The sequence below is a fragment of the Panicum virgatum genome, chromosome 3N, assembly GCF_016808335.1.
Source record: "Panicum virgatum strain AP13 chromosome 3N, P.virgatum_v5, whole genome shotgun sequence".
In the NCBI taxonomy this organism is placed as follows: domain Eukaryota; kingdom Viridiplantae; phylum Streptophyta; class Magnoliopsida; order Poales; family Poaceae; genus Panicum; species Panicum virgatum.
In genome coordinates this window covers 15,881,806-15,907,147 of record NC_053147.1, presented here as the reverse complement: position 1 = coordinate 15,907,147, position 25,342 = coordinate 15,881,806, and the positions used below count along the sequence as shown (strand labels likewise).

At 45.1% G+C, this 25,342-nt stretch overlaps 2 protein-coding genes across 2 annotated transcripts; both read right to left on the bottom strand.

Annotated features, from left to right (window-relative positions):
• Nucleotides 1-1,209: 1,209 nt before the first annotated feature.
• On the bottom strand, nt 1,210-4,764 carry LOC120664621. Its single transcript, XM_039943899.1, has 7 exons — nt 4,601-4,764; nt 2,682-2,820; nt 2,469-2,531; nt 2,283-2,330; nt 2,115-2,174; nt 1,696-1,753; nt 1,210-1,620 (listed from the first exon to the last, which is right to left on the bottom strand). Exons 2-7 carry the CDS (start codon nt 2,802-2,804, stop codon nt 1,529-1,531), a joined length of 444 nt encoding a protein of 147 aa, XP_039799833.1. The 5' UTR covers nt 2,805-2,820; nt 4,601-4,764; the 3' UTR covers nt 1,210-1,528.
• Nucleotides 4,765-16,101: 11,337 nt separating this feature from the next.
• Nucleotides 16,102-19,470, bottom strand: LOC120664620 (cold-regulated 413 inner membrane protein 1, chloroplastic-like). The gene is made up of 6 exons (XM_039943898.1): nt 19,026-19,470; nt 18,783-18,923; nt 17,576-17,671; nt 17,365-17,429; nt 16,950-17,019; nt 16,102-16,479 (listed from the first exon to the last, which is right to left on the bottom strand). Exons 1-6 carry the CDS (start codon nt 19,166-19,168, stop codon nt 16,314-16,316), a joined length of 681 nt encoding a protein of 226 aa, XP_039799832.1. The 5' UTR covers nt 19,169-19,470; the 3' UTR covers nt 16,102-16,313.
• Between the last annotated feature and the right edge of the window lie 5,872 nt (nt 19,471-25,342).

The window sequence follows — 25,342 nt, the reverse complement described above, 5'->3', positions numbered from 1 at the left end:
GAAATCATGCTAATTTAAAGTATTGAATAAAATCTATTTATAATTTTTTTTGTACGGATGGATTCTAAATTACGAGATGAGTCTAATAAATTTAATTAATTCATAATGGATGGTTACTGTAGCATCATTGTTGCAAATCCTTAATTAAGTACGCTCATTAAATTCATCTCGCAATTTACAACTCATCCGTGCAAAAAAAATTTATAAATAGATTTTATTTAATACTATATGTATGTGTCTAAACATTCGATGTGATGTTTTTGACGTAAAATTTTGAAATCTAAACACAGACTGTTTTGCTTTGACTTCAAAATGCCCACAAATTCGTCTCAAACAAATCTAGACCTCGTTTAGTTGCTTTGTCTAAATTTTTTTTAAAAATCTTTTCACATTTGAACTATTAAATATAGATTAATCATAAAACTAATTACAAAACTCGTATGTAAACTAAGAGATAAATTTATTAAGACAAATTAATTCATCATTAGCACATATTCACTGTAGCAATTTATTATCTAATCACAAAATAATTATACTCATTAGATTCGTCTCGCAATTTAGAGACAATATGTGAAAACTGTTTTTTTTCTCATTTACATTTGATATGCCATGCATATGTCCAAACATTGAAGTGACTGATGTGTAAAGTTTGACTACGGAGTAGCAACTAAACCACACCCTAAACCACACCCTAGTAGTACTAGTACTACTTCCTACAAGGCTACTCAGGCCGTGTTTAGATGATGTAAAGACAAAACATAAATTTTTTGTAAATCACTTGCATAGTATACTAAATGTAGTCAAAAAATAAATCACATTACACAAATGGACTGTAAATCGCGAGACGAATCTAATGAGCCTAATTAGGACATGATTAGACACTTAATTGCTACATTAATGCTACAGTAACCATGCTCTAATGATGGATTCATTAGGCTCATTATATTCGTCTCGTAATTTACAGACGAGATATGTAATTAGTTTTGCGATTAGTATACATTTAGTACTTCAAATGTTAAAGATTCCTTTGCAAAAAAGTAAAAAATGCAAAATACAAAGTGAACTAAACACACCCTCATTCTCAAGAGAAGTGAGATCATCATCAGTTCAGAAGTGGAAGAGAGCCCCAGAGTGCAGACGACAGACAGGTACAGGTTCAGTGCCAAAAAAAAGAAAAAAAAAAGAAACAAGCAATGATGCAGGAAAACGGGACACGAGAAATGTCTGGTATCTTCATTTTTGTTTCAGGCAAGATCATACTGTCGCCACAATAGTCTGGTATTCTCATGTTTCATTTTTGTTAGCTCAAAGCCTCAAACGGGTGACACCACACCGTGATCCAGGAATCACCCCAATTCCATCCCAAATTGTGATTGGCAATAGGCGTCACAAATGGAACAACATAACATGTAGTTACGGCATTTGACAATTCGAAACTCAGCTTGACCTCACGGGGCATGATCATTACATGCACCCGAGTGCTTATTGCTTTAAGCAGAAAATCATAGACAAAACTTGGAACCGCCCATCATTCCTTGCCCTTGCCTTCAGCGTTATCCTGGTTCTGGCCTGCATCCTCAGTAGGTGAATTGACATCCTCAGTAGGTGAATGGACACTCTCTGCAAGTCAAAATCAAAAGTGATGTGATAATTGTAACATAAACATCACGCACTGCTTGCTTGGTTGTGGGTTACCTTCGTTGTCAGCAGATTCACCAAGAAATCGACGTGAACGAGTTTGTTGTTGAGTAGGCTGAAAGAAGATTGAAAAACATCATAACAACATATGGACTTTTAGGTGTTTATAGTGCACAGCATAAACCATGCAATGCAAGTTGACTTTGAACCTAGAATCAAGTTCAATGAAAACAAATGATATCAGCCTCCCAACACAAAGAAGAATGACAATGCAAAGAAAATATGTCAGGTATACTCGATTCAGTGGTGCGAGTTGGACTCAAAACTTGATGCAAATACAGATGTGTGATTTCTTGAGTTATTACAGAAAAAGTATACTAATAATCCAGGTTTGCACTTGATGGTTTGATGCCAAGGCTACAAAGTACCAACAGTAAAAGGTACTTGTTACAAGCAATGAGGTTCAGTTTCTGCACCTGTAATTTTGGTCGAAGCGCTTCGAGCGGTCCTTTAGGTTTTTGATGATTTCCTCCTTGCTGCAGGAAGCCAAGGATCAGGTGCGTAGGATTGTACTGTCAAGATAGTTGTCTAGCAGCATTGTACAAAAGTCAGCTTTAGCTTTTTCAAAAATATCAGGACAGTACCTTCCCCAAAGCCCAATCAGCAGAATCAAAGTATGCTCGCTCATGGTCCTGATATGAAATTAAACATAGGTAAGAGAACATGGACATAGAGAAAATTAAATTAACTTCTTTGACTGGTGTATGTACATATCAAGTAAATTGTGTTGATGTAAAAGGGTCCAGATGTTTAAAGTCAATGAGAGTAACCTTGGAAATAAGTGGTGTCTTTCTGGGCATTATTCCTCCGTACTTTTTCTTGATCGCTGCTTCCTGCAAATATTTGGCTAAGTTCCATATTGTAAAAGAATAGAGTTCTTAGAGTCTCAATTTTTCATAATAGAAACTAAATTGGGGTTGGGGAGTGAGAGGCATGCAAGCATGAAAAGAATTGCTAAGGGTAGAAGTTGCAATTGACGATACCTCTTGTTGCGGCGAAGGCATACCATCTCTTTCATTCTGATCAGAACCTTCCACTTTCTCATCAGAAACAATATCTTCAGGCCTCACATCACCAGTTGCAGCATCAGATGGTTTCTCCGACATACTGTGCTTAACGATGCTGCAATCATATGGATTTACTATCAGATAATATATCCTGAAGCCACCAAAATCATCAAATGCCCAGGGAAATACAAAGTACAAAAGGGGAAGGGGTCAGAATTAGATGATGGAAAACACCGTCTCATGTTTCAACATCAATCTAGTATTGCAGGAACATCAATATAAGTATCTAAGTAATAGATTTTACCATCCCCAAGTAAGGTCTGCAGGTCATAACTCCTAACACTGAATTCAAACTAGGATGCTATATCTTGGTCAATCTGGTATCAGGAGAAGTATGAAACCGTATAAATGGCAATTTTCTTGAACAAGGCCTTTATCGTTGAAATGACTAGAAGAGAGCAGAGCAACCTGGTCTCTCATAAATGTCCCAAAAAAGTTCCTAACACAAACAAAATTCTCAATGAACCTAACAAACAAAATTCAGTACTAACTTGGAATGAATCAGCCAATATATTCTGGCACAATACCATGCCAAAGGACATCAAAAACTGTCCTCAAACACTAATAGCCCTGGCTGCCCCACAGCTATACAGAACGGAACCATCCAAGATTTATAGCATAAAAGTAACTTGTAGCTAGGCTACAAATTTATAAAGATGAATCCTTAGCAAGAGAAACTTGGTATTGATGCGCGACACTCCAATCATGGTTACCTTATAAACACATAACCTCTTTCTTTTTTTTTTCAGAAATTACATCTAATCATGGCTCACATTACTTGTAACCGAGTCACATGTTGGTTAACGCTGATCAATGCAAGAAAAATACAAAGACTGAATGGACAAGCAGAAAACTTAACAAGATAGGAGTTAAATAGTAGCACAAAAAAATATCCTTTGGATTGAGGTACAATTATATATGGGACTCTATTTTTTGACTTGTGAGTACAAGTTTCTGCTGGACATTTCTAAGGCCTTGTTTAGTTCCCTTCAAAATTCCAAAATTTTACAATATTCCTCATCACATCGAATTTTTACACGCATGCATTAAGTATTAAATGTAGCTAAACAAAATAACTAATTACACAGTTTATCTATAATTTACGAGACTTCTTTTAACAGAACAGCAGGGGAGGTCCCTACTGATTTTTTTGTTTCATTTTTATAAAGAATGATGTGTGCACGTGACCATTTCTATCTTAATGGATTGCCACTAAAATATAAACTGGCAAACTATCTCAGGCAATTGTGTCATAAAATTAATTTTGAACTGCCATCATGTTACTCACACTACAAATGGAGTAGCTAGAGATAAGGTTTCAAACAAAGCATGTGGCTAACGAACAAAACAGAACACAGATCCAACTTTGCCATGTACAATACCATGGTTAGACTCGCAGTATCACATTAAGTAGAAAGATTCACCAGTCATAATACAAAGTGAAGGCACTCCCTTGCAATTTTACTCTTAAAACATCACAAAGTGAAGGCACTCCGCACATCACAAAAGAAATGTCTCGTTGACAGCAGATAAGGCAAAAACCTGTTTACTATCATAAATCAAAGTTTAACATCGGTTCATAAACTAGCATATCAGAGATACATCCGTGTGGTGAAATAAGGCTAATGAATAGAGGACATGAATCACGCCCAGATCAGGGGCGGACCAGTATAGGACATGGGTGTACACATGTACACCCAATAATTTTTGGAAAAGAATCGAAGTTAGTAGGTAAAATCCATGGTCAGATCTTAATACAAATAGCACACGTTAGAGGCTTTGGGTGTTCGATTTCACACAGCAGGAAAGGAAGGGAAGCGAAAGAGCGGATATACCTTGTCGGCCGGCGAAGCGTCCGACGAAGAACGGGCAAGGCGGCGCCACTCCCCTGTCGTCGCCGCTTGTAGAGAGAGAGAGAGAGAGAGAGAGAGAGAGAGAGAGGAAAGGAGAGGAGAGGAGAGAGAGGGGGACTTCGTGCAGCATCCGCCGCGCGTTGGGAGGCCCCAGGCCCACGAGAAGCCCACCAACGCATCGGGAGGCAGGTGTGCTTCGCTTTTTCTTTTTTTAATTCTGCTCGTTACTTGATGTTTTCATTCTGGAAGGAAAAAAACATATAGCAGGACGGCACGTGTGATCATGCAACAAGATTTGAGTAAATTATAGAGATCTCATGTATGTATACCTGAAACTTGATGCAAATCATACTTATCGTGGTATAGTCCAAAACGAATTAAGCAAATGTTTGGACATAAGCCAGCCCCATGAGAGACCGCTTGTTAGCTATGTTTGGACAATCGAACTGTTGGCAGGCAAAACCCAAATCGTCGATCCCCCCTGATGTGCTCATGATCACGCAAGGTTTAGTGTAATCCTCCTCCGTCATCACGTCCATGGACGCGCGAGTCCTTCCTTCCCGGGGAGGGGAGGGGAGCTCCACCCTCAGAGCCGCGTTCTGTTGCTAGCTCTGATCTCCGCCCGCATCAGCTCCACCCGCTCTTTCTGTTGCTGGCTTGCTGCTGCAGCGCTGCTCCTGTGTCGGCTCTGTCTCCATGGTCTTCAGCTCTCCCCAGCTCTTCCTCGTGCTGTTCTGCTTCCTCAGATCGACTTCACAGATCAGACGCCGACTAGGTACGTGGAGACTGGGCACCAGGAGCGCACCGAGATGCTGGTTTGCCGTTGCTGCCTGTGCTGTGTGAGCGCGTGAGCGTCCCTGCGTTCAGGAAGACGGGTCAAACACCCGTGTGGCGTTTGCCGCCAGGACGCGCCGCGAACGGCGCGTCGTGCGGTATAGGTTTCGGCTCGGGCGATGCGTCGTGCGGTGCGGTATAGGTTTCGGCTCGGGCGCTTCCTGTGGTTATAGATGTTCATGCAGTCCGCCCGAAGCACGGCCAATTTAGTCCGCCCGAAGCACGGCCCGGCTCTACACAATTTTAATGAGCAAAAGCATAAAACCAAACCTAAACTCACTAGATGCTCAAGGACAAGGATACACAATCCAAATCCAAGAGCTCAACTTGCTTAGCTACACAATCTAAGCACGAGCAACTAATTAAGCTACACAAGCTAACTAGTTATACTAGGATCTCTACTTCTAGCTACACAAGCAAGAAGATGATTAGCAAGCTACACAAGCTAACTAATCACTAGAGAGCAACTACACAAGCACAAGATATAGATGAATGTAAATACAAGACTTATGATTTGGAGAATGCAAACCACCGAGAAGAGTAGACAAGATTGACACGGTGATTTTTATCCCGAGTTTCACTTGGTTGCCACCAAACTAATCCCCGTTGAGACAAGCTCCAAGGTTGCTGCCGATCCTCTTACTAGTGGTGACTCTCAAGTCACACTCTCCCACGTGGAGTGCTCACACCGAGCTCTAAGTTTCAGACAGTCAGCGTGGAGTGGCTTATGACCGTCCGCCTCTTACACGCGGACCGTCCGCGCTACCAAATTTCAGACAGCCCAGAATTTTCCAACTTTCACAATTTCAACTTTGAATTGGGATTATTGCTCAAATAACATTCCAAAAATCTCAAAACTAGCATGAACACCATCCAAAGACTCATATGAGTGAGTAAGAAGGAGAAATTAAAAATAAATCAAGTAAAATCAAGGAAACTCAAAAATAGCCCATAAAAACTTTGAAAAATCAGAAATTTGAAGCAAAGAGTGCACATAAGAAACAAATGTCATATGTACTAGTTTTCAAACCACATTTGAGAAGTAAATGACATTTAGCTCATTTTTCACTTTGCAAAATGATTTTTCATCCAAAAGCAAGGTTTAACACAAATAAATTTGCAAGCCATCAAATATTTCCAATGAATTTCTCACAACAAGAATAAGATACTTGTATGTTGTAGCACTTGGACTTCATTGTTTTGACTTGGCATTGGGTTGTATATATGCAAAGAAAACTTCAATTCCTTGATTCAATCATAAGATCAAAAATAAGAATTTAATTTGAATCAAACTTCCAATGCCTTTGGTACCTACACACATTCATCCACGTTTTGATGGTACCCAAACTAGGTTGGGTCCTCTCAGGTTAGGAGCAACATACTTTGGCAATTCTTTAGTATGAATAGCGGGATGTTTTGCAATAGTAACAAATGAGGTACCATTACCATCCTTTCTAAGCATAATATTTGCATCAATTGAAATATGCTTAGAATTGTTACCTAAGGGACATGAATAAGCCATGAGTCCCCTTTCCCGGCATAAGTAGCATCTTCTCTTTTGTTGAGCCTTTTCTTCCTTACTCATTTGATGCTTCTCATTGCCTTGGTTCTCATTGTTTGCTTGAGCCTTCTTCTCAAACTTGTTTGGGCAACCCGAAGCTAGGTGACCCAATATTGCACAACTATGGCACTTGATGTGAGCATGTGGATTTTTCTCTTGGATCTTGTTCTTGCTCAACATCTTGGCATCTTGAATGTGAGTTGGATGCCTTGCTCTTGCCTTGCCACCCCTTCTTGTTCTCTTTTTCATCATTTTCAAGTCATCAACTTGATCATCATGGTTGATCTTGACTTGAGGTTGGGGTACCTTCTCTTGCTCAACTTGTGGCTTTGGTTGAGGTTCTTGTTGCTTCACCAATTGCTTGGTTGGGCACATTGAGGTGAGGTGACCCCAAGTGCGGCACTTGAAGCATTTGACATGTTTAAGCTTCTCTTCTTCCTTCTTCAACTTGAGCTTTTCTTTGTTGGGGCAACTATTTGCAAAGTGTCCCATCTCATGGCATTGAAAGCACATGAAATGAGATAGCTTTATTTCTTCTTGCTTCTTCAACTTCCTATTATATTTATTCTTGCCCCATTTCTTGCCTTTGACTTTACTCTTGTTGGAACCAATGCCACTCATGTCACCGAAGATTCTTTGGTTTTTTATTATACTTTCAAGTGTGACTTTTGATTTTGTCCATCTCTCTATCTTGTTGCTCAAATACTTCACTTGATTTTGGAGCTCTTTGTTTTCTTCTAAAAGGTTAGTCTCATATTGCATAGTAGAAGAAGAACAAGCATCTATATGTGAAGTACATGGCATAGACAATAAATCATCACACGAGGTGCAGCAGGCGCGGCCGGTGCACTGCGGTGGCGGCCAGCGGGCGGCACGGTCGGCGCTCGGCTAGCAGGCTTTTCGGGCGGCCCGGCACGGAAATGGGCTCGTGGGCCCATGTGTAGGGTCGAGATGGCAGACTAAATGGGGGTGAATAGTCCTTTATAAAACTAATTGCGCCGGCTAACCGAAACTTATGCGGAATTGAAACTATTCGCTTAGCCAAGGCTTCACTCCTCTAACTATGACTCTAAGGCACCTCCAAAAAGATCCTACACAAAGCAAATGGAGTGCCAAGCTAGTAAGAGCTCTCCTAACAATTCTAATGCCAAGTCACACAAGTCTAAGCACTAGTACTTCACAAATCGGAAGAGCTCCTACACAATTCTAATGAGCAAAAGCACAAAACCAAACCTAAACTCACTAGATGCTCAAGGACAAGGATACACAATCCAAATCCAAGAGCTCAACTTGCTTAGCTACACAATCTAAGCACGATCAACTAATTAAGCTACACAAGCTAACTAGTTACATTAGGATCTCTACTTCTAGCTACACAAGCAAGAAGATAATTAGCAAGCTACACAAGCTAACTAATCACTAGAGAGCAACTACACAAGCACAAGATATAGATGAATGTAAATACAAGACTTATGATTTGGAGAATGCAAACCACCGAGAAGAGTAGACAAGATTGACACGGTGATTTTTATCCCGAGGTTCACTTGGTTGCCACCAAGCTAATCCCCGTTGAGACAAGCTCCAAGGTTGCCGCCGATCCTCTTACTTGTGGTGACTCTCAAGTCACACTCTCCCACGTGGAGTGCTCACACCGAGCTCTATGTTTCAGACAGTCCGCGTGGAGTGGCTTATGACCGTCCGCCTCTTACACGCGGACCGTCCGCGCTACTAAATTTCAGACAGCCCAGAATTTTGCCAACTTTCACAATCTCAACTTTGAATTGGGATTATTGCTCAAATAACATTCCAAAAATCTCAAAACTAGCATGAACACCATCCAAAGACTCATATGAGTGAGTAAGAAGGAGAAATTAAAAATAAATCAAGTAAAATCAAAGAAACTCATAAATAGCCCATAAAAGCTTTGAAAAATCAGAAATCTGAAGCAAAGAGTGCACATAAGAAACAAATGTCATATGTACTAGTTTTCAAACCACATTTGAGAAGTAAATTACATTTAGCTCATTTTTCACTTTGCAAAATGATTTTTCATCCAAAAGCAAGGTTTAACACAAATAAGTTTGCAAGCCATCAAATATTTCCAATGAATTTCTCACAACAAGAATAAGATACTTGTATGTTGTAGCACTTGGACTTCATTGTTTTGACTTGGCATTGGGTTGTATATATGCAAAGAAAACTTCAATTCCTTGATTCAATCATAAGATCAAAAATAAGAATTTAATTTGAATCAAGCTTCCAATGCCTTTGGTACCTACACACATTCATCCACGTTTTGATGGTACCCAAACTAGGTTGGGTCCTCTCAGGTTAGGAGCAACATACTTTGGCAATTCTTTAGTATGAATAGCGGGATGTTTTGCAATAGTAACAAATGAGGTACCATTACCATCCTTTCTAAGCATAATATTTGCATCAATTGAAATATGCTTAGAATTGTTACCTAAGGGACATGAATAAGCCATGAGTCCCCTTTCCCGGCATAAGTAGCATCTTCTCTTTTGTTGAGCCTTTTCTTCCTTACTCATTTGATGCTTCTCATTGCCTTGGTTCTCATTGTTTGCTTGAGCCTTCTTCTCAAACTTGTTTGGGCAACCCGAAGCTAGGTGACCCAATATTGCACAACTATGGCACTTGATGTGAGCATGTGGATTTTTCTCTTGGATCTTGTTCTTGCTCAACATCTTGGCATCTTGAATGTGAGTTGGATGCCTTGCTCTTGCCTTGCCACCCCTTCTTGTTCTCTTTTTCATCATTTTCAAGTCATCAACTTGATCATCATGGTTGATCTTGACTTGAGGTTGGGGTACCTTCTCTTGCTCAACTTGTGGCTTTGGTTGAGGTTCTTGTTGCTTCACCAATTGCTTGGTTGGGCACATTGAGGTGAGGTGACCCCAAGTGCGGCACTTGAAGCATTTGACATGTTTAAGCTTCTCTTCTTCCTTCTTCAACTTGAGCTTTTCTTTGTTGGGGCAACTATTTGCAAAGTGTCCCATCTCATGGCATTGAAAGCACATGAAATGAGATAGCTTTATTTCTTCTTGCTTCTTCAACTTCCTATTATATTTATTCTTGCCCCATTTCTTGCCTTTGACTTTACTCTTGTTGGAACCAATGCCACTCATGTCACCGAAGATTCTTTGGTTTTTTATTATACTTTCAAGTGTGACTTTTGATTTTGTCCATCTCTCTATCTTGTTGCTCAAATACTTCACTTGACTTTGGAGCTCTTTGTTTTCTTCTAAAAGGTTAGTCTCATATTGCATAGTAGAAGAAGAACAAGCATCTATATGTGAAGTACATGGCATAGACAATAAATCATCACACGAGGTGCAGCAGGCGCGGCCGGTGCACTGCGGTGGCGGCCAGCGGGCGGCACGGTCGCCGCTCGGCTAGCAGGCTTTTCGGGCGGCCCGGCACGGAAATGGGCTCGTGGGCCCATGTGTAGGGTCGAGATGGCAGACTAAATGGGGGTGAATAGTCCTTTATAAAACTAATTGCGCCGGCTAACCGAAACTTATGCGGAATTGAAACTATTCGCTTAGCCAAGGCTTCACTCCTCTAACTATGACTCTAAGGCACCTCCAAAAAGATCCTACACAAAGCAAATGGAGTGCCAAGCTAGTAAGAGCTCTCCTAACAATTCTAATGCCAAGTCACACAAGTCTAAGCACTAGTACTTCACAAATCGGAAGAGCTCCTACACAATTCTAATGAGCAAAAGCACAAAACCAAACCTAAACTCACTAGATGCTCAAGGACAAGGATACACAATCCAAATCCAAGAGCTCAACTTGCTTAGCTACACAATCTAAGCACGATCAACTAATTAAGCTACACAAGCTAACTAGTTACATTAGGATCTCTACTTCTAGCTACACAAGCAAGAAGATAATTAGCAAGCTACACAAGCTAACTAATCACTAGAGAGCAACTACACAAGCACAAGATATAGATGAATGTAAATACAAGACTTATGATTTGGAGAATGCAAACCACCGAGAAGAGTAGACAAGATTGACACGGTGATTTTTATCCCGAGGTTCACTTGGTTGCCACCAAGCTAATCCCCGTTGAGACAAGCTCCAAGGTTGCCGCCGATCCTCTTACTTGTGGTGACTCTCAAGTCACACTCTCCCACGTGGAGTGCTCACACCGAGCTCTATGTTTCAGACAGTCCGCGTGGAGTGGCTTATGACCGTCCGCCTCTTACACGCGGACCGTCCGCGCTACTAAATTTCAGACAGCCCAGAATTTTGCCAACTTTCACAATCTCAACTTTGAATTGGGATTATTGCTCAAATAACATTCCAAAAATCTCAAAACTAGCATGAACACCATCCAAAGACTCATATGAGTGAGTAAGAAGGAGAAATTAAAAATAAATCAAGTAAAATCAAAGAAACTCATAAATAGCCCATAAAAGCTTTGAAAAATCAGAAATCTGAAGCAAAGAGTGCACATAAGAAACAAATGTCATATGTACTAGTTTTCAAACCACATTTGAGAAGTAAATGACATTTAGCTCATTTTTCACTTTGCAAAATGATTTTTCATCCAAAAGCAAGGTTTAACACAAATAAGTTTGCAAGCCATCAAATATTTCCAATGAATTTCTCACAACAAGAATAAGATACTTGTATGTTGTAGCACTTGGACTTCATTGTTTTGACTTGGCATTGGGTTGTATATATGCAAAGAAAACTTCAATTCCTTGATTCAATCATAAGATCAAAAATAAGAATTTAATTTGAATCAAGCTTCCAATGCCTTTGGTACCTACACACATTCATCCACGTTTTGATGGTACCCAAACTAGGTTGGGTCCTCTCAGGTTAGGAGCAACATACTTTGGCAATTCTTTAGTATGAATAGCGGGATGTTTTGCAATAGTAACAAATGAGGTACCATTACCATCCTTTCTAAGCATAATATTTGCATCAATTGAAATATGCTTAGAATTGTTACCTAAGGGACATGAATAAGCCATGAGTCCCCTTTCCCGGCATAAGTAGCATCTTCTCTTTTGTTGAGCCTTTTCTTCCTTACTCATTTGATGCTTCTCATTGCCTTGGTTCTCATTGTTTGCTTGAGCCTTCTTCTCAAACTTGTTTGGGCAACCCGAAGCTAGGTGACCCAATATTGCACAACTATGGCACTTGATGTGAGCATGTGGATTTTTCTCTTGGATCTTGTTCTTGCTCAACATCTTGGCATCTTGAATGTGAGTTGGATGCCTTGCTCTTGCCTTGCCACCCCTTCTTGTTCTCTTTTTCATCATTTTCAAGTCATCAACTTGATCATCATGGTTGATCTTGACTTGAGGTTGGGGTACCTTCTCTTGCTCAACTTGTGGCTTTGGTTGAGGTTCTTGTTGCTTCACCAATTGCTTGGTTGGGCACATTGAGGTGAGGTGACCCCAAGTGCGGCACTTGAAGCATTTGACATGTTTAAGCTTCTCTTCTTCCTTCTTCAACTTGAGCTTTTCTTTGTTGGGGCAACTATTTGCAAAGTGTCCCATCTCATGGCATTGAAAGCACATGAAATGAGATAGCTTTATTTCTTCTTGCTTCTTCAACTTCCTATTATATTTATTCTTGCCCCATTTCTTGCCTTTGACTTTACTCTTGTTGGAACCAATGCCACTCATGTCACCGAAGATTCTTTGGTTTTTTATTATACTTTCAAGTGTGACTTTTGATTTTGTCCATCTCTCTATCTTGTTGCTCAAATACTTCACTTGACTTTGGAGCTCTTTGTTTTCTTCTAAAAGGTTAGTCTCATATTGCATAGTAGAAGAAGAACAAGCATCTATATGTGAAGTACATGGCATAGACAATAAATCATCACACGAGGTGCAGCAGGCGCGGCCGGTGCACTGCGGTGGCGGCCAGCGGGCGGCACGGTCGCCGCTCGGCTAGCAGGCTTTTCGGGCGGCCCGGCACGGAAATGGGCTCGTGGGCCCATGTGTAGGGTCGAGATGGCGGACTAAATGGGGGGTGAATAGTCCTTTCTAAAACTAATTGCGCCGGCTAACCGAAACTTATGCGGAATTGAAACTATTCGCTTAGCCAAGGCTTCACTCCTCTAACTATGACTCTAAGGCACCTCCGAAAAGATCCTACACAAAGCAAATGGAGTGCCAAGCTAGTAAGAGCTCTCCTAACAATTCTAATGCCAAGTCACACAAGCCTAAGCACTAGTACTTCACAAATCGGAAGAGCTCCTACACAATTCTAATGAGCAAAAGCACAAAACCAAATCTAAGCTCACTAGATGCTCAAGGACAAGGATACACAATCCAAATCCAAGAGCTCAACTTGCTTAGCTACACAATCTAAGCACGAGCAACTAATTAAGCTACACAAGCTAACTAGTTACACTAGGATCTCTACTTCTAGCTACACAAGCAAGAAGATGATTAGCAAGCTACACAAGCTAACTAATCACTAGAGAGCAACTACACAAGCACAAGATATAGATGAATGTAAATACAAGACTTATGATTTGGAGAATGCAAACCACTGAGAAGAGTAGACAAGATTGACACGGTGATTTTTATCCCGAGGTTCACTTGGTTGCCACCAAGCTAATCCCCGTTGAGACAAGCTCCAAGGTTGCCGCCGATCCTCTTGCTTGTGGTGACTCTCAAGTCACACTCTCCCACGTGGAGTGCTCACACCGAGCTCTAGCACATGATCCGGCCGGACCACTTGTTGCTCTTCACGTCTCGCCCAACTAGAGTTGCTCTTCGCGGCTCCCGCGGGGTGAGCACAATACCCCTGACAATCTCTTCTCCGGAGCACCGCATAATCTTCTTGCGGGCTTCAACGGAGCCTCTTGCCACCAAGCCGTCTAGGAGGTGGCAACCTCCAAGAGTAACAAGCACACCGGCTTGCAACACGATCACCTAGTGCCACTCGATGCAATCTCTCAAAGCAATCGCACTAGAATCGCTCTCTCACTCGATCGGATGATTACTATCAAGTTAGAGTGAGTAGAGGGCTCTCAAGCCCTCTCACACATGGACACTAAGTCCCCAAGGTGCTCAGCACTCTCAAATGGCCGGCCACACCCTCTATTTATAGAGGGAGGCCCCAAACTAGCCGTTACACTCAAATCCCGTGAAAACAGAGTTTTCGCAGACTGTCCGCCTCACAGAGACCGGACCGTCCGCCATTTAAAACCAACGGCTAGAACTGCAATGATTATGTGTCAGAGTCGACCGTTAGAGCCCCGGGCGGACTGTCCGCACCCCTAGGGCGGACCGTCCGCGGTTCAAAACTTCGAACCAACTGATTTGTAAACGTCTCTGACTAAATTCTCAACTGACCTGCGGACCCTCCGCACCCCAGGGGCGGACCGTCTGCGGTTCACTCTTAAATCCCACCAGCGACCCAACACGTCTCTGGTCAAATTGTTAAGTAACCTGCGGACCGTCCGCTCCCCTTGGCCGGACAGTCCGCAGTCCAACCTTTCAGCCCAAGCCAGAGAAACAACCTCTCTGGATGATTTCTTTAAAACACCTGCGGACTGTCCGTACCTCAGGGGCGGACCGTCCGCAATATGGCCTTCAAGCCCAAACAGAGCTGCAACCTCTCTGGACAAGAAAAGAATTATACTAGCGGACTGTTCGCCTTACCTGGCCGGACCGTCCGCCCTTAACTTCTTTTTCCCACAAGTTGATCAACATTAACTCCAACACCTTCTCCTTTGCAAAAGTGCCAACACCACCACGTGAACAACACCATGTGCAAGTGTGTTAGCATTTCACAGACATTTTCAAAGGATTTTCACTTGATCTCACCACGCCACTCGATCCTAGCAACATCGCAATGTTAGATCGCTCAAGTGGCACTAGATGACCGATATGCAAGAAAGTTTGCCCCTCTTGATAGTACGGCCATCTATCCTAAATCCGGTCATGCACTTCTCTACACAACCTTTGATCGGTAAAATGAAATGCCCTACAAGTCATACCTTTGCCTTGCGCATTCCATTTCATATTCCCAAATGTTGATGCCACACAAGCACCAAACTCCATCAAGCCTTTTGATCATCATCATGAGTCAACACTTGGCTTGATCTTTCTTAAATGATATGATCCACTCCATATCATCACATGACCTCTTTGGTCCATCGATCTTGATCTTGCTCGCTCTTCACCGTTGCCTCGGTCCATCGGCGCCAAATCTTGCCCAAGCTTCACCGCCTCGCGGTCCCTCGCTTCAAAGCCTTGACTTGCCCTTCTTCATTGCAACCGGTCCATCAAGCCAAGCCTTGTCTTGATCTTCTCCACTTTGGTCACATAACTCCATGTCATGTCTCATATGCAATGAGCTCTTCAATCACACTATATGAGCATAGTATCAACACTTAGCCATTTCTCCTCCATGGCACATGTGGCTCATACTAGTGTTTTTGTGTGGACTAATCTCCTGTGTATCTCAACATAAACACTTATTAGTCCACCTAAGTTGTCACTCAATTACCAAAACCAAACAAAGGCCTTTCACCATGCCTAGTCTGTCACCCCAGCCCGTGGGCTAGCCCAGCCCGGCATGGTGAGCCATAGGGCCGGGCCAGGCACGGCCCGGTGAAAGGCGGGCCCGGGCTCGGGCCGGACGGCCCGAATGTACATCTATACCTGTGGTACACGTTTCGACGCGCTGAGCAACGTCTTGGTCAATCAGCTTCAGAGTTTGCTTGGTATTGTCAAGTTGTGAATCTTGTGATCCACCATCCCAGCTCAGCAGGCAAAGGGAAGGGGAAGGCAACATCGAACCTAAAGGTCACCAAGTTATAATAAATTGTAATGGACAGCTATGGAGCCATGGTCAGTTTCACAAATTTCCACTCCAACTAAAACTACAACTTGTTATAATTCACAAAACATCAGACATTTAACGACGGCATATACAAACAGCACCGCCACTTGAAGAAAACAATTCTTACTTACTCGATGCACGTGATCTCGTCAGGTTTAAGAACCGCTGCAAGCAACAGATGCACCCAGTGATGTAAGACTGAACAAGAGAGTAGAGAATAGACAGAGCAGAGAATTCAATAGCTACTGAAGAAAATCAAAATCTTTTGGACTGACATTACCAAACCGCACAACAGGGTACATCAGTACATACTACATACATTTCGGAATGTATAACAAATCGGTCTTATTTGCGAAAAGGAACTAGGAAGACTGAGTGTTGCATCACAAGGTTTTTATTTATCCATCATTGGATGCACAATGAGGACCAAACTCTTGCCAACCTACTCCAATCAGAATAGCAGCATCAAGGGGATGATTGTGATGCAGATAATGGCCAAGGTCGCAATGACCGATCCCTGCTCAAAGGCTTTGCCTAGACCTCCCACCCTGGTGAAGTGTTGAAAAGCGAGAAACCCAGCTATGGCCAATGACAGAACTGCACCACCTTGAGTTCCCCTGTAACCAGACATTGGGAATTAGAGCACGTGACAAAAAACTACTAACTTGTTTCTTCTAGCAAAGAACAAGCAATAGCTTTCATAAGGGAACGAGAATATGAAATTCCGCATGTGGTGCTTGGAATATGCCACATTGCTACCACAATTTTCAGTGATATGTGGGCTCAAGGTATGCCTCATAATCAGGACATCAACTAAAAATGAAGAAAACGTGGAGTAGTTTTCTGGCAATAACAGCTGATCAGAGACATAAATGGTGGCTGCTGGTATTTACACACAACACAGTTCAGTAGTAAGCAGTAAATGTGGTTACTTGGCTAATTGGACTGAAAACGTTTGTATATTTTAGTTGAGAAAAAGTTGTGTTAATAAAGGTCATAAGGATTTGCATCAGAAATGTCAGGATTAGCAGATGAGGCTCTAGCTATTGCACTTGCAAAACAGGGGTGATGTTGAAATGTTACATACCTCAGATTCATTAATTGGTAAGGAGCAACGCTCACTAGCAGCATTGTTGACAGCGGAAGCTCAAGTTCACCTATGATGGTCAGATGTAGTAAATTGATTCAGATTGTATTCAGATAGTACAGTACAAAGATGCAAACTGTCTTCAGATAGTACAGTACAAAGATGCAAACTGTCTTCTAATTTGGTGTAATTAAATTATGATCTAATTTCGTCCTCGATCCTCCTGTTCCTTTCTACTTCAACTTTTGTACAAATACTTGCAAAAAGTAAAGAAATTTGTTCATGTTGGCCATAAGGTCTGTGTTGATCCCGCAAAAGAAATGTAAAAGTTGCATTACCTCACAAACAATGTATGAACTTGTTTATTAGCATGACAAAAAAGAAAATTCATCATGTGTGGTTTTTGTTACTCTACCTGGAATGAAGAAGAACAAGCGCACCAAAAGAGCAAGAAAAGCAGTCCATTGGCCATAATCACCCCTAGAGACGGATGTTGGTAACATAAAATAAGTAGCCATCACTATAAAACTTTCATTAAAACTATGAAACATATATAGTATATTATAGAAGAAGAAAGATAAGAAAACCAAGGTTTAAATTATTTTCCACATATATCAGCATCTTACTTGATCCACGAGATTATGCTGCAAGGTGCTTGCAAAGCGAAAAATGGCACAAGGAAAGATTTGTTTATGGCTGTTCCTTTAGCAAGCAATAGCACTCTGCAAAAGACAAAAGATCGACATTACTCAAATAAAAATCTTACAGGGTACTGCAAAATTGTACTGTCTATGTATTTCACAATCCCATTTATCATGCGGAGGTCACTAAAAATCGTAGCAGTAGCTGAATTTCCAAACAGACTATCTTTGTGCCCATTTCATTCCATCTTTTTACATGACTTTCCATGCATAGCATGGATTACATGAACAGCTTTGATAACTCATCAAAGATCACTCTGAAGATTAGCTTTGCATTAATTCAACCTTTTACATGTAGTTCACCTTCTTCAGAATATGAGCATATCTAGTAATTTTTGAGAGATCAAAAGCAAGGTCTGGTACCATTATATCAAAGTCTACAATATTTGCAAGATCAAATAAAATTCTATGAACCATTTTCAAAAAAAAAAAAACGCTCCTATCTTTTCAAATCTATCTACCTATACTATGTCTAAAGCAAGCAATGATTCCTTGGTCTGTCAATCGGAATCCTAATATCTATCTCTACTATTTCAAAAACAAGCAATAATATATGCATTAATCTTCGGCCGTAGCAACGCACGTGCCTATTTGCTAGTGAAAAATAAAGGGAACATATCAGGTGCAAATCAACCTCTTCTTGTAAACCGTGCAAACCTTAATCTGGGACACTGGATAAACATCCAAGGGGCATGGGGGATTAGGTATATTTACAATTAACCGTCCACCTCTAATCACACTTTTGCAAATGTCATAAATAGGACGACATTTGTTTTTCACTGGAGCCAGCACTAGCTCGAATGGTGCCAGCATCTGCTGATCCATGTTCTCTAACCTGTGATCAGGACCCGTATATAATCTGCATAACATGTGTCCTACCCTTCCAAAGACTAACATATGCATAAGATCACAATAACTCACAGAATGGCACACATCGCAATTGATCCAGTTATCAGCATGCCATCACTTACACCAGGATCCTCAGAGGCATAATTGCGAACAGATACAAGGCAAACAAACAAGGCATGGCATGCATCCCGCTAGAGTGTGGGAAATGATAGTTTTCCTACGTATCACTGAAAAGGAACATAGCGGAAAGAGACTTTTGGGTGGCGGGATAGGAGGCACTCACGCGCTGGCCCCGGCGGAGATCCACTGCATCGTCCGCGCGCTCAGGTGCGCCGACGAGTGGCACACGGCGGCCGCCCCCCGGCGGCGGCTCGGCTGGCCCGCGCCCAGAGGCTGCGGCTTCAGGGGCAGCGAGGCGCATCCCCTGCACAAATGCACACCACCGCGGCACAGCTTGGATTAATCACACACGAAAGACGAGGCGCAGAGTTTTTTTTTTACCCATGGTGGACAGTCACGGCCTCACCTGAGCGCGGCCGTCTCCGTCCGCAGGGCGACGCGCGCGGCGGGAAGAGAGCCCCCGTTCCCGGCCACCCGCACCCTCAGCCGCGGCGGCGCCACGGTCGCGGCCGCCGGCGCCGGGATCGCGAGGCGCATCGAGATGGACATTTCGCGGAGGTGGGTTGGTTGATTGATCGATTGCCGCTGCTCGCAGCGCTGATGCCTCTAGAGTCCCGGGGAAGCTGTTCGGCTCCCTCTGGAGTGGTGTGGCACTGTGGCAGGCCTATGATGTGATGCTGCCGCGGTGACAAGGCGAGCGAGCCGCTGGGATTAAAAATCGCCGGCCACGGGAGTCCGCGGGCGGCCACGTGTTGGGGGCCGGGGCCTCCCCTCCCGTCCCGGGCCGTGCCCGCCGCGGCGCGCGGGGAGGCGACGGTCGACGAGGGGCCGCACGCTCCCGTCGCGCGCCACGAGGGGCGGACGGCGCCCGGTGCCCTTGCTTGTCTCGCCCGCCTGCTGCGGTGGGTGTGCGGGACTCGGCTCGGCCTCTTGTGAAGTTGGTCCCGAGTGCGAACTGCGAACTGATCGCGCGCCATGACAAGGGCGACCTGGCGTGACGGGCGGCGATCTCCTTCGCGAACGCGTGAGGCTAGACGGCTGGTTGCTGGTTTCCCGTGGGTAGAAGGCGGGGGGTTTGCTGTGAGCTGTGATCTGGCGGCCAAAAGGTGCTTTTTTTTCCCGTGCCGATGTTGCGCGTGGTGTGCCGAGCTTTGAACGTTGCCGTCACGACGGACGATTCGAGCAGAAGATTTTTCCGGCCGCCGTGCCACGGGCGCAAGCGATGTGCAGAACATGTGAGTGAAAGCTGTGCTGTAGTGTTGTGCGATGCATGCGACTCGCGTTCGCCCGTGTGGATGCAGATGCAGCTGCAGCCGTTGGTTGGACAGATCCATTGCAACCATCCCCATCGTTTGCAGCTGGTCTAGCCCACCAAACATGCAGTGGTCTTGCGGGCCTTACATAGTACAGAATTTGGTTCGTTAGGCCCATGATGGCTAGGATGCAGCCGGGCGGTAGGGACCTATATGTAAATAAAATTTAACTTTTCTTACATGAAGATCCTTGGCCCGAGCCGGCGGGCTTATATGAAGATCCTTGGCCCGAGCCGGCCGCCAGCTGGCCGGGCGGCAGGCACCGGCCGCCCGGTGGCGGGGCGGCAGGCTGCCACAAGCCCACAAATATAAAAGTCGTGGTCATGGACACGTGGTGTGTGTTCATATCACCTGTCACCATCTCGCCCCTCTTTCCCATGCCTTGATGTGCATGTAATTGTGCACATCTTGATAGTTTTTTTGTACTCTACTGCTCTCACCCATGGACCGGTGGTAAATTAATCCAGCGGGCATATCTTTTGAAGCAAGGAATTCTAGAGAAGAAGCTAGCAATAAATATTGATCGCAACAGCGAGTGTAAGGATCGATGGACCAAGAGGGGGGTGAATTGGGCCTTTTTCAAATTTCTAAAACAAAATGAAGCAACCTTAACCTATGCAATATTAGTAAGGCTCAATTCACCAACCGGCTAACTAAGCAATCTACACAAGCTATAAAGAATACAACAAGATATAAAGTTAAGTAAGGTAGAGCTAAGTTATGACCTCTAGGGTCAAGAATATGGATAAATTGCATGAAAGTAAGTGCTTGAATGTAAAGAGTGGGTAAGAGACAACCAGATTTTTTCCTGTGGTGTCGATATGTTGGCACACACCCCTAATCCACGTTGTGACACTCACTAAGAGTCTTATCACCTCCCAAGTCACCGAGACGAGGGTGCTCACTAAGAGTCTCCGTTCACCATCCTGGCGTGGTGGAGCTCAAGCCACGTACAAACTTCTTCGGGCTCCCACAATCAACTTGGCAAGCTACGGAAGAAACACCTCAATCACCAAGATCGCCTAGGTGCTGCCAATCACCAAGAGTAACAAGTTAGGGCCTTCACTTGAGCAAGAACCGATCACCAAGAACGGATGCACACAAGTTTCTCTCTACTCAAGTCCTTAGTCTTGCTTCTTGAATGATTGAATGATCAAATGAGTGGAATATGAAGCTCAAGGTGGCTCTCAACAATAGAATGAGTGTATGAGTGTTACCTAGTGTCAAGAGATTTCAAAATGACCCATTGGAGGGGTATATATAGGCAGCTCACGCGGATAGAGCCGTTGGAGAAAAGCTGCCAGAAAAGTATGCAACGCCGGTTAATCCGACGGCCCTCCAAAAGTCATCGTCAGTTTAACCGATGAATGTAAACTGCCCATTTGAAAAACTAGCCGTTACAACTTGGGCATTTTAACCGACGTATCATCGGTTTAACCGGTGAGTGTAGTTGTCCACTGATCAACTGAACAACCAACTCTCTGGACAACTGCACCGACGCTAACTCAAATCCATCGTCGGTTTAACCGGTGAGTATAACCTTAGAAATCCCTGGAAAAACCAACGTTCTGGACAATTGCACCGACGTTAATTTCAAATATCATCGGTTTAACCGGTGAACTCAGTGTCCATGCTTCAGTGACAGCGTTTAACCGACGTATAGAAAATTGATGTCGTCGGTTAAACCGGTGATATGACTTTTTCCTGATTTTGTCTGTTTTGATTTGAGTCTTGAATGAAATCCAATTGTTCTTGAGATATGAGTTGAATAGCACTTGTTTGAGCTTCCAAGAACCTGAGTGACCAATGTGTGCATACATTTTTTATTGACCATGTACATGCTCAAGTTATTTGGCCTTAACCCCTCTTAATAGTGCGATCTCTACAAAACTATAAAACCTATACTAACCTAAGTGTCCTTCTCAACCTTGCGACACTTAGGACTAGAAAGATCCTTAGTCTTGTTATATACTTGAGTTGAATACCAAGATCGCCTTTTTGAATGATGAAATTTAGGGGCCACTTTAACATATGATCCAATGAGTGATAAGATTTCATTAAGCTGCACAAACTCATTAGTCACAATAATGGTTGTCATTAATCACCGAAACATACCTAGAGGGCCTAGATGCTTTCAATCTCCCCCATTTTGGTGATTGATGACAACACAAACAATAACTTAAACGAGTAAAGCAAGAGAGATTAGCGCACGAAAAGAAAAGCACAAAGAGCACGAAGGCTCGAACAGAATCCATAGACATGTCATAAAAGAGCAACACACACAAGAGTCAAATATACATGTCCATGAACTAGAAGCCAATAAAGATACAACAGTCAAGACTTGGCATCTACGATCGCTCTGCTAGCTCTACCCTCTTCCTGACTCTAACTCCCCCTAACTCTCTCCCCCTTTGGCATCAAAGCACCAAAAAGGCGAGCTACGGGTCCTGCTGTCGCGGCACGGCGAGGAAGCGGTCTAGGTCGTCGTCGTCGTCGTCGGACGGAGAACCCTTGGTGACGGACGGGAGCTGTGGGTCCGAGCTGACTGGACGTGTACCTGTCGTGGAGGCTCTCGTGCTGGCACTGCCTGGGAGAGGATCCGTAGAAGTCGTAAGCGGGTCAGCAGAAGAGGTGTCAGCATCTGAAGTCGTGACTGCTGAGGCTGCTGGCTGCGTCGACTGCGGTGGTAGGGACTCCTCTCCTCCTCCTCCTCCCCCTGAAGGTAGTGCCTGTGGTATGATGGGGAGGGCGACTGTCTGAACCACTGACGGTGAGTCCTGAAAAAGCGTAGTCGCTGGCAGTGGCGAGAAGATCTGACGACTGGTAGACCCAAGAAGTGCTGACAATGAGAATGTGGTCTCTGATGTCTTCGAAGAAACTGGAGCTGCTGTAGAGGCTGGAGCTGGAGTGACTGCAAGTGGAGGTGCTCCCATACCCTGAAGACCTGGCTGCTGTGGGGCTAGTCCGGAGTGAGAGTATAACTGTGTGATCATGCCGAACATAGCCATCATGCCCTGCTGCATCTGCTGAAACTGAGCCTCTGTCCTCTGAGTGACTATGTCAAGTAGGCTGACAAACCGCTCCTCTGATGCAGCACGCTCTAGAGCAGCCTCCCTCTGGATGGCAGTGAGCCGGGCCTCTGTCGTGAGCCGGTCCTCTCTCTACTGGCTGACTAGCTGCTGGAGTAGAGAGGTGAGCTCGGACGGCTGAGTCACCTGAGACTCGGAGACAGTAGTGACTGCTGGCTCTCTCGATCCTCCTGCCTCGTGATCGTGAGCAGCTGGTGCAGGAGGGAAGTACTCGTCGTCCTCAGAGGAGTCGGTCTCGAGTTCTGATCAGTGGATCTCGTCGTCTCCTCCGGGAAGCTGTGCCTCTACCTCAAGTAGTGCCTCGTCCTCCTCGGCCACTCGGGCCTAAACCTCTGCCGATAGCTGTGCCATGGCAGCTCTCTCGGCCTGTCTGCCCCTCCTCCGGTCCTGGGGAGCAGTCGGACGGTAAACTGGGAACCGGGGGGCCTCATCCTGACGGTAGACAACACTGATCGGCGAGTCAGCGGGCACGATCATAGAACAAATATAACTGATCCAGTGTGCATAAGGAAACTGCCTCACGACCCCCATCCTGTCAGTGATCACATCCTCGATCTTAGCCAAAATAAAGTCGACAATGTCAAAAGGCTCATGAGTGAGGATGTGGAGTAGTAGTAGCTGCTGCAGTCCTGTGAACCCCTCTTGGTAGCCACTCCTCGGTAACAAGGTCCTCCGGAGGGCCATGTGAACTGTGTACGCCTCTGGGGTTAGCAAGCTGGGGACTCTGGCATACGAGGCTGGGAAAGGCTGGCGGAAGCACCGAGAGATCGCCTCGTGAGAAGGTGCTATCCCGCCAATCAACGCCCTGCGAGGTGGATCTGCGTCCCCGTAGACTCTCTCGTGCAGGGAATCATCGACCAAGTCGACTCCAAGGATCCCTGCAATCGTCGCCCTCGACAAACCAAAATCCTGGCCTCCAAACATGAAGTGCACGGCTCTGCGCTCGGGAGCAATCCAGGCTATGGCATAGAACACTCGGACCCAGTCATCAATGTACCTGTTCTGCTCCATCTCAAGTAGCCTGGGCAGACCTCTGAAGTGTGCAAAGTGCTCTCTAATGTCCGCTCCCCCTGCGGCTGTCCTCAGTGAAACCCAGTCAAGCACTCTGTGTGGGAAGATCCTGTGACCTCGCCTCTGGTAGGTCTCGTAGAAGCTGGCCTGAAGAAGTGTCCAGAACCGGCGGTCCACTCTGCCGTCACGGCTCACTGGGAACCAATCCTCCTCTGCCACGCTCCACCTGAGCCTCTTGGCCTTCGCCGCATTGGCCTTGGTCAAGTTCTGGAGTAGCACACCTGGCTCCAAACGCACAACAGTGTCCATACAGAACACTGTGCGCTCGGTCGCTAGGGCCTCGGCTCTACGGGCTGCTGCTGCTACTGTTGTCCTGCGAGGCACCTGTGGCTGGTGACCACCTCGCGTCCTGGGCCCGGTGCGACGCTCGGTCGCTGGAGGAAACTCTGCTGCTGGGGACGTCTTCCGAGTGCGGCCAGAACATCGTGGAGTCGGTGACCCCTGAGTACTCTGTCCCTGAGACTGCTCTGACTGCACTGCATCTGAATCTGAGCTATCTGACCCTGCAGCTGCCTCAGACGTGGCCCTGATGGCCCTGCCTCCTCTGACTCTGCCCTTGCCTCTGCCCCGGGCTGGCTGCTCTCGGATCCCGAACGGACGAGCACGGCCTGACGCCTGCTCCTTGGCGGCCTTGGCCACCATCTCGGCCCTCTCGGCCTCCCTCTCTGCACGGGTCCGCTTTCGGACCGGCTTCTCGACCACAATCTCCTTTCCCTTCCTCTTCTCGCGACCCATCTCGGTTCAGGCAATCTGTCAAACACCTTGCGAGCACTGTGCGAGTGTGTAGGCTGCGGCTGCGGCGTGCAGGGCGTTGCTGCGTGGGCGGCATGAGGTGCGACAGCGGCGGCTCTGAGCGTGTGGCGGTGGCGCGCGGGCGGTGGCGCACGCGGGCGGCGGTGGCGCGGAGATTGCGCATGAGTGGAGCGGCGCGGGCGTGCGCGGGCGGAGCACGGGTGGCGGTGCAGGCCGGCGGTGAGCGGCGGCGCGTGGAGGTGAAGCGCGGCAGGCGGTTGCGTGGGCGAGCGGCGGCGCGTAGCGGGCAGTGAACGGGCGGAAGAAGTGAGAGCGGCGTGCGCGGGCAAGAGATATATGACATGTGGGCCCCGCGATTTTTCTTAACGCCGGTTGATCCGATGCTTAGGTTTAGAGCGCCAGTTAAATGCATCGGTTCAGTTCACCCGAGACTCCAGCAAAACTGCATCTGAACACCGGTTGAACCGATGATGTGAAATTTGAACTCGTCGGTTGAT

Bases quoted from the DNA above. Each gene is read 5' to 3' on its own strand.
- LOC120664621 (XM_039943899.1), bottom strand. From the start codon at position 2,804: ATGTCGGAGAAACCATCTGATGCTGCAACTGGTGATGTGAGGCCTGAA. The intron at 1,754-2,114 runs GTGCAGAAACTG...ATCTTCTTTCAG, and splicing joins CGCTTCGACCAAAATTACAG to CCTACTCAACAACAAACTCG. The intron at 1,621-1,695 runs GTAACCCACAAC...TTTGACTTGCAG, and splicing joins TGAATCTGCTGACAACGAAG to AGAGTGTCCATTCACCTACT.
- LOC120664620 (XM_039943898.1), bottom strand. From the start codon at position 19,168: ATGTCCATCTCGATGCGCCTCGCGATCCCGGCGCCGGCGGCCGCGACC. The intron at 17,672-18,782 runs GTGAGTGCCTCC...TGTCTTTTGCAG, and splicing joins ATCTCCGCCGGGGCCAGCGC to AGTGCTATTGCTTGCTAAAG. The intron at 16,480-16,949 runs GTATGTAACATT...GTCTGGTTACAG, and splicing joins TACCAATTAATGAATCTGAG to GGGAACTCAAGGTGGTGCAG.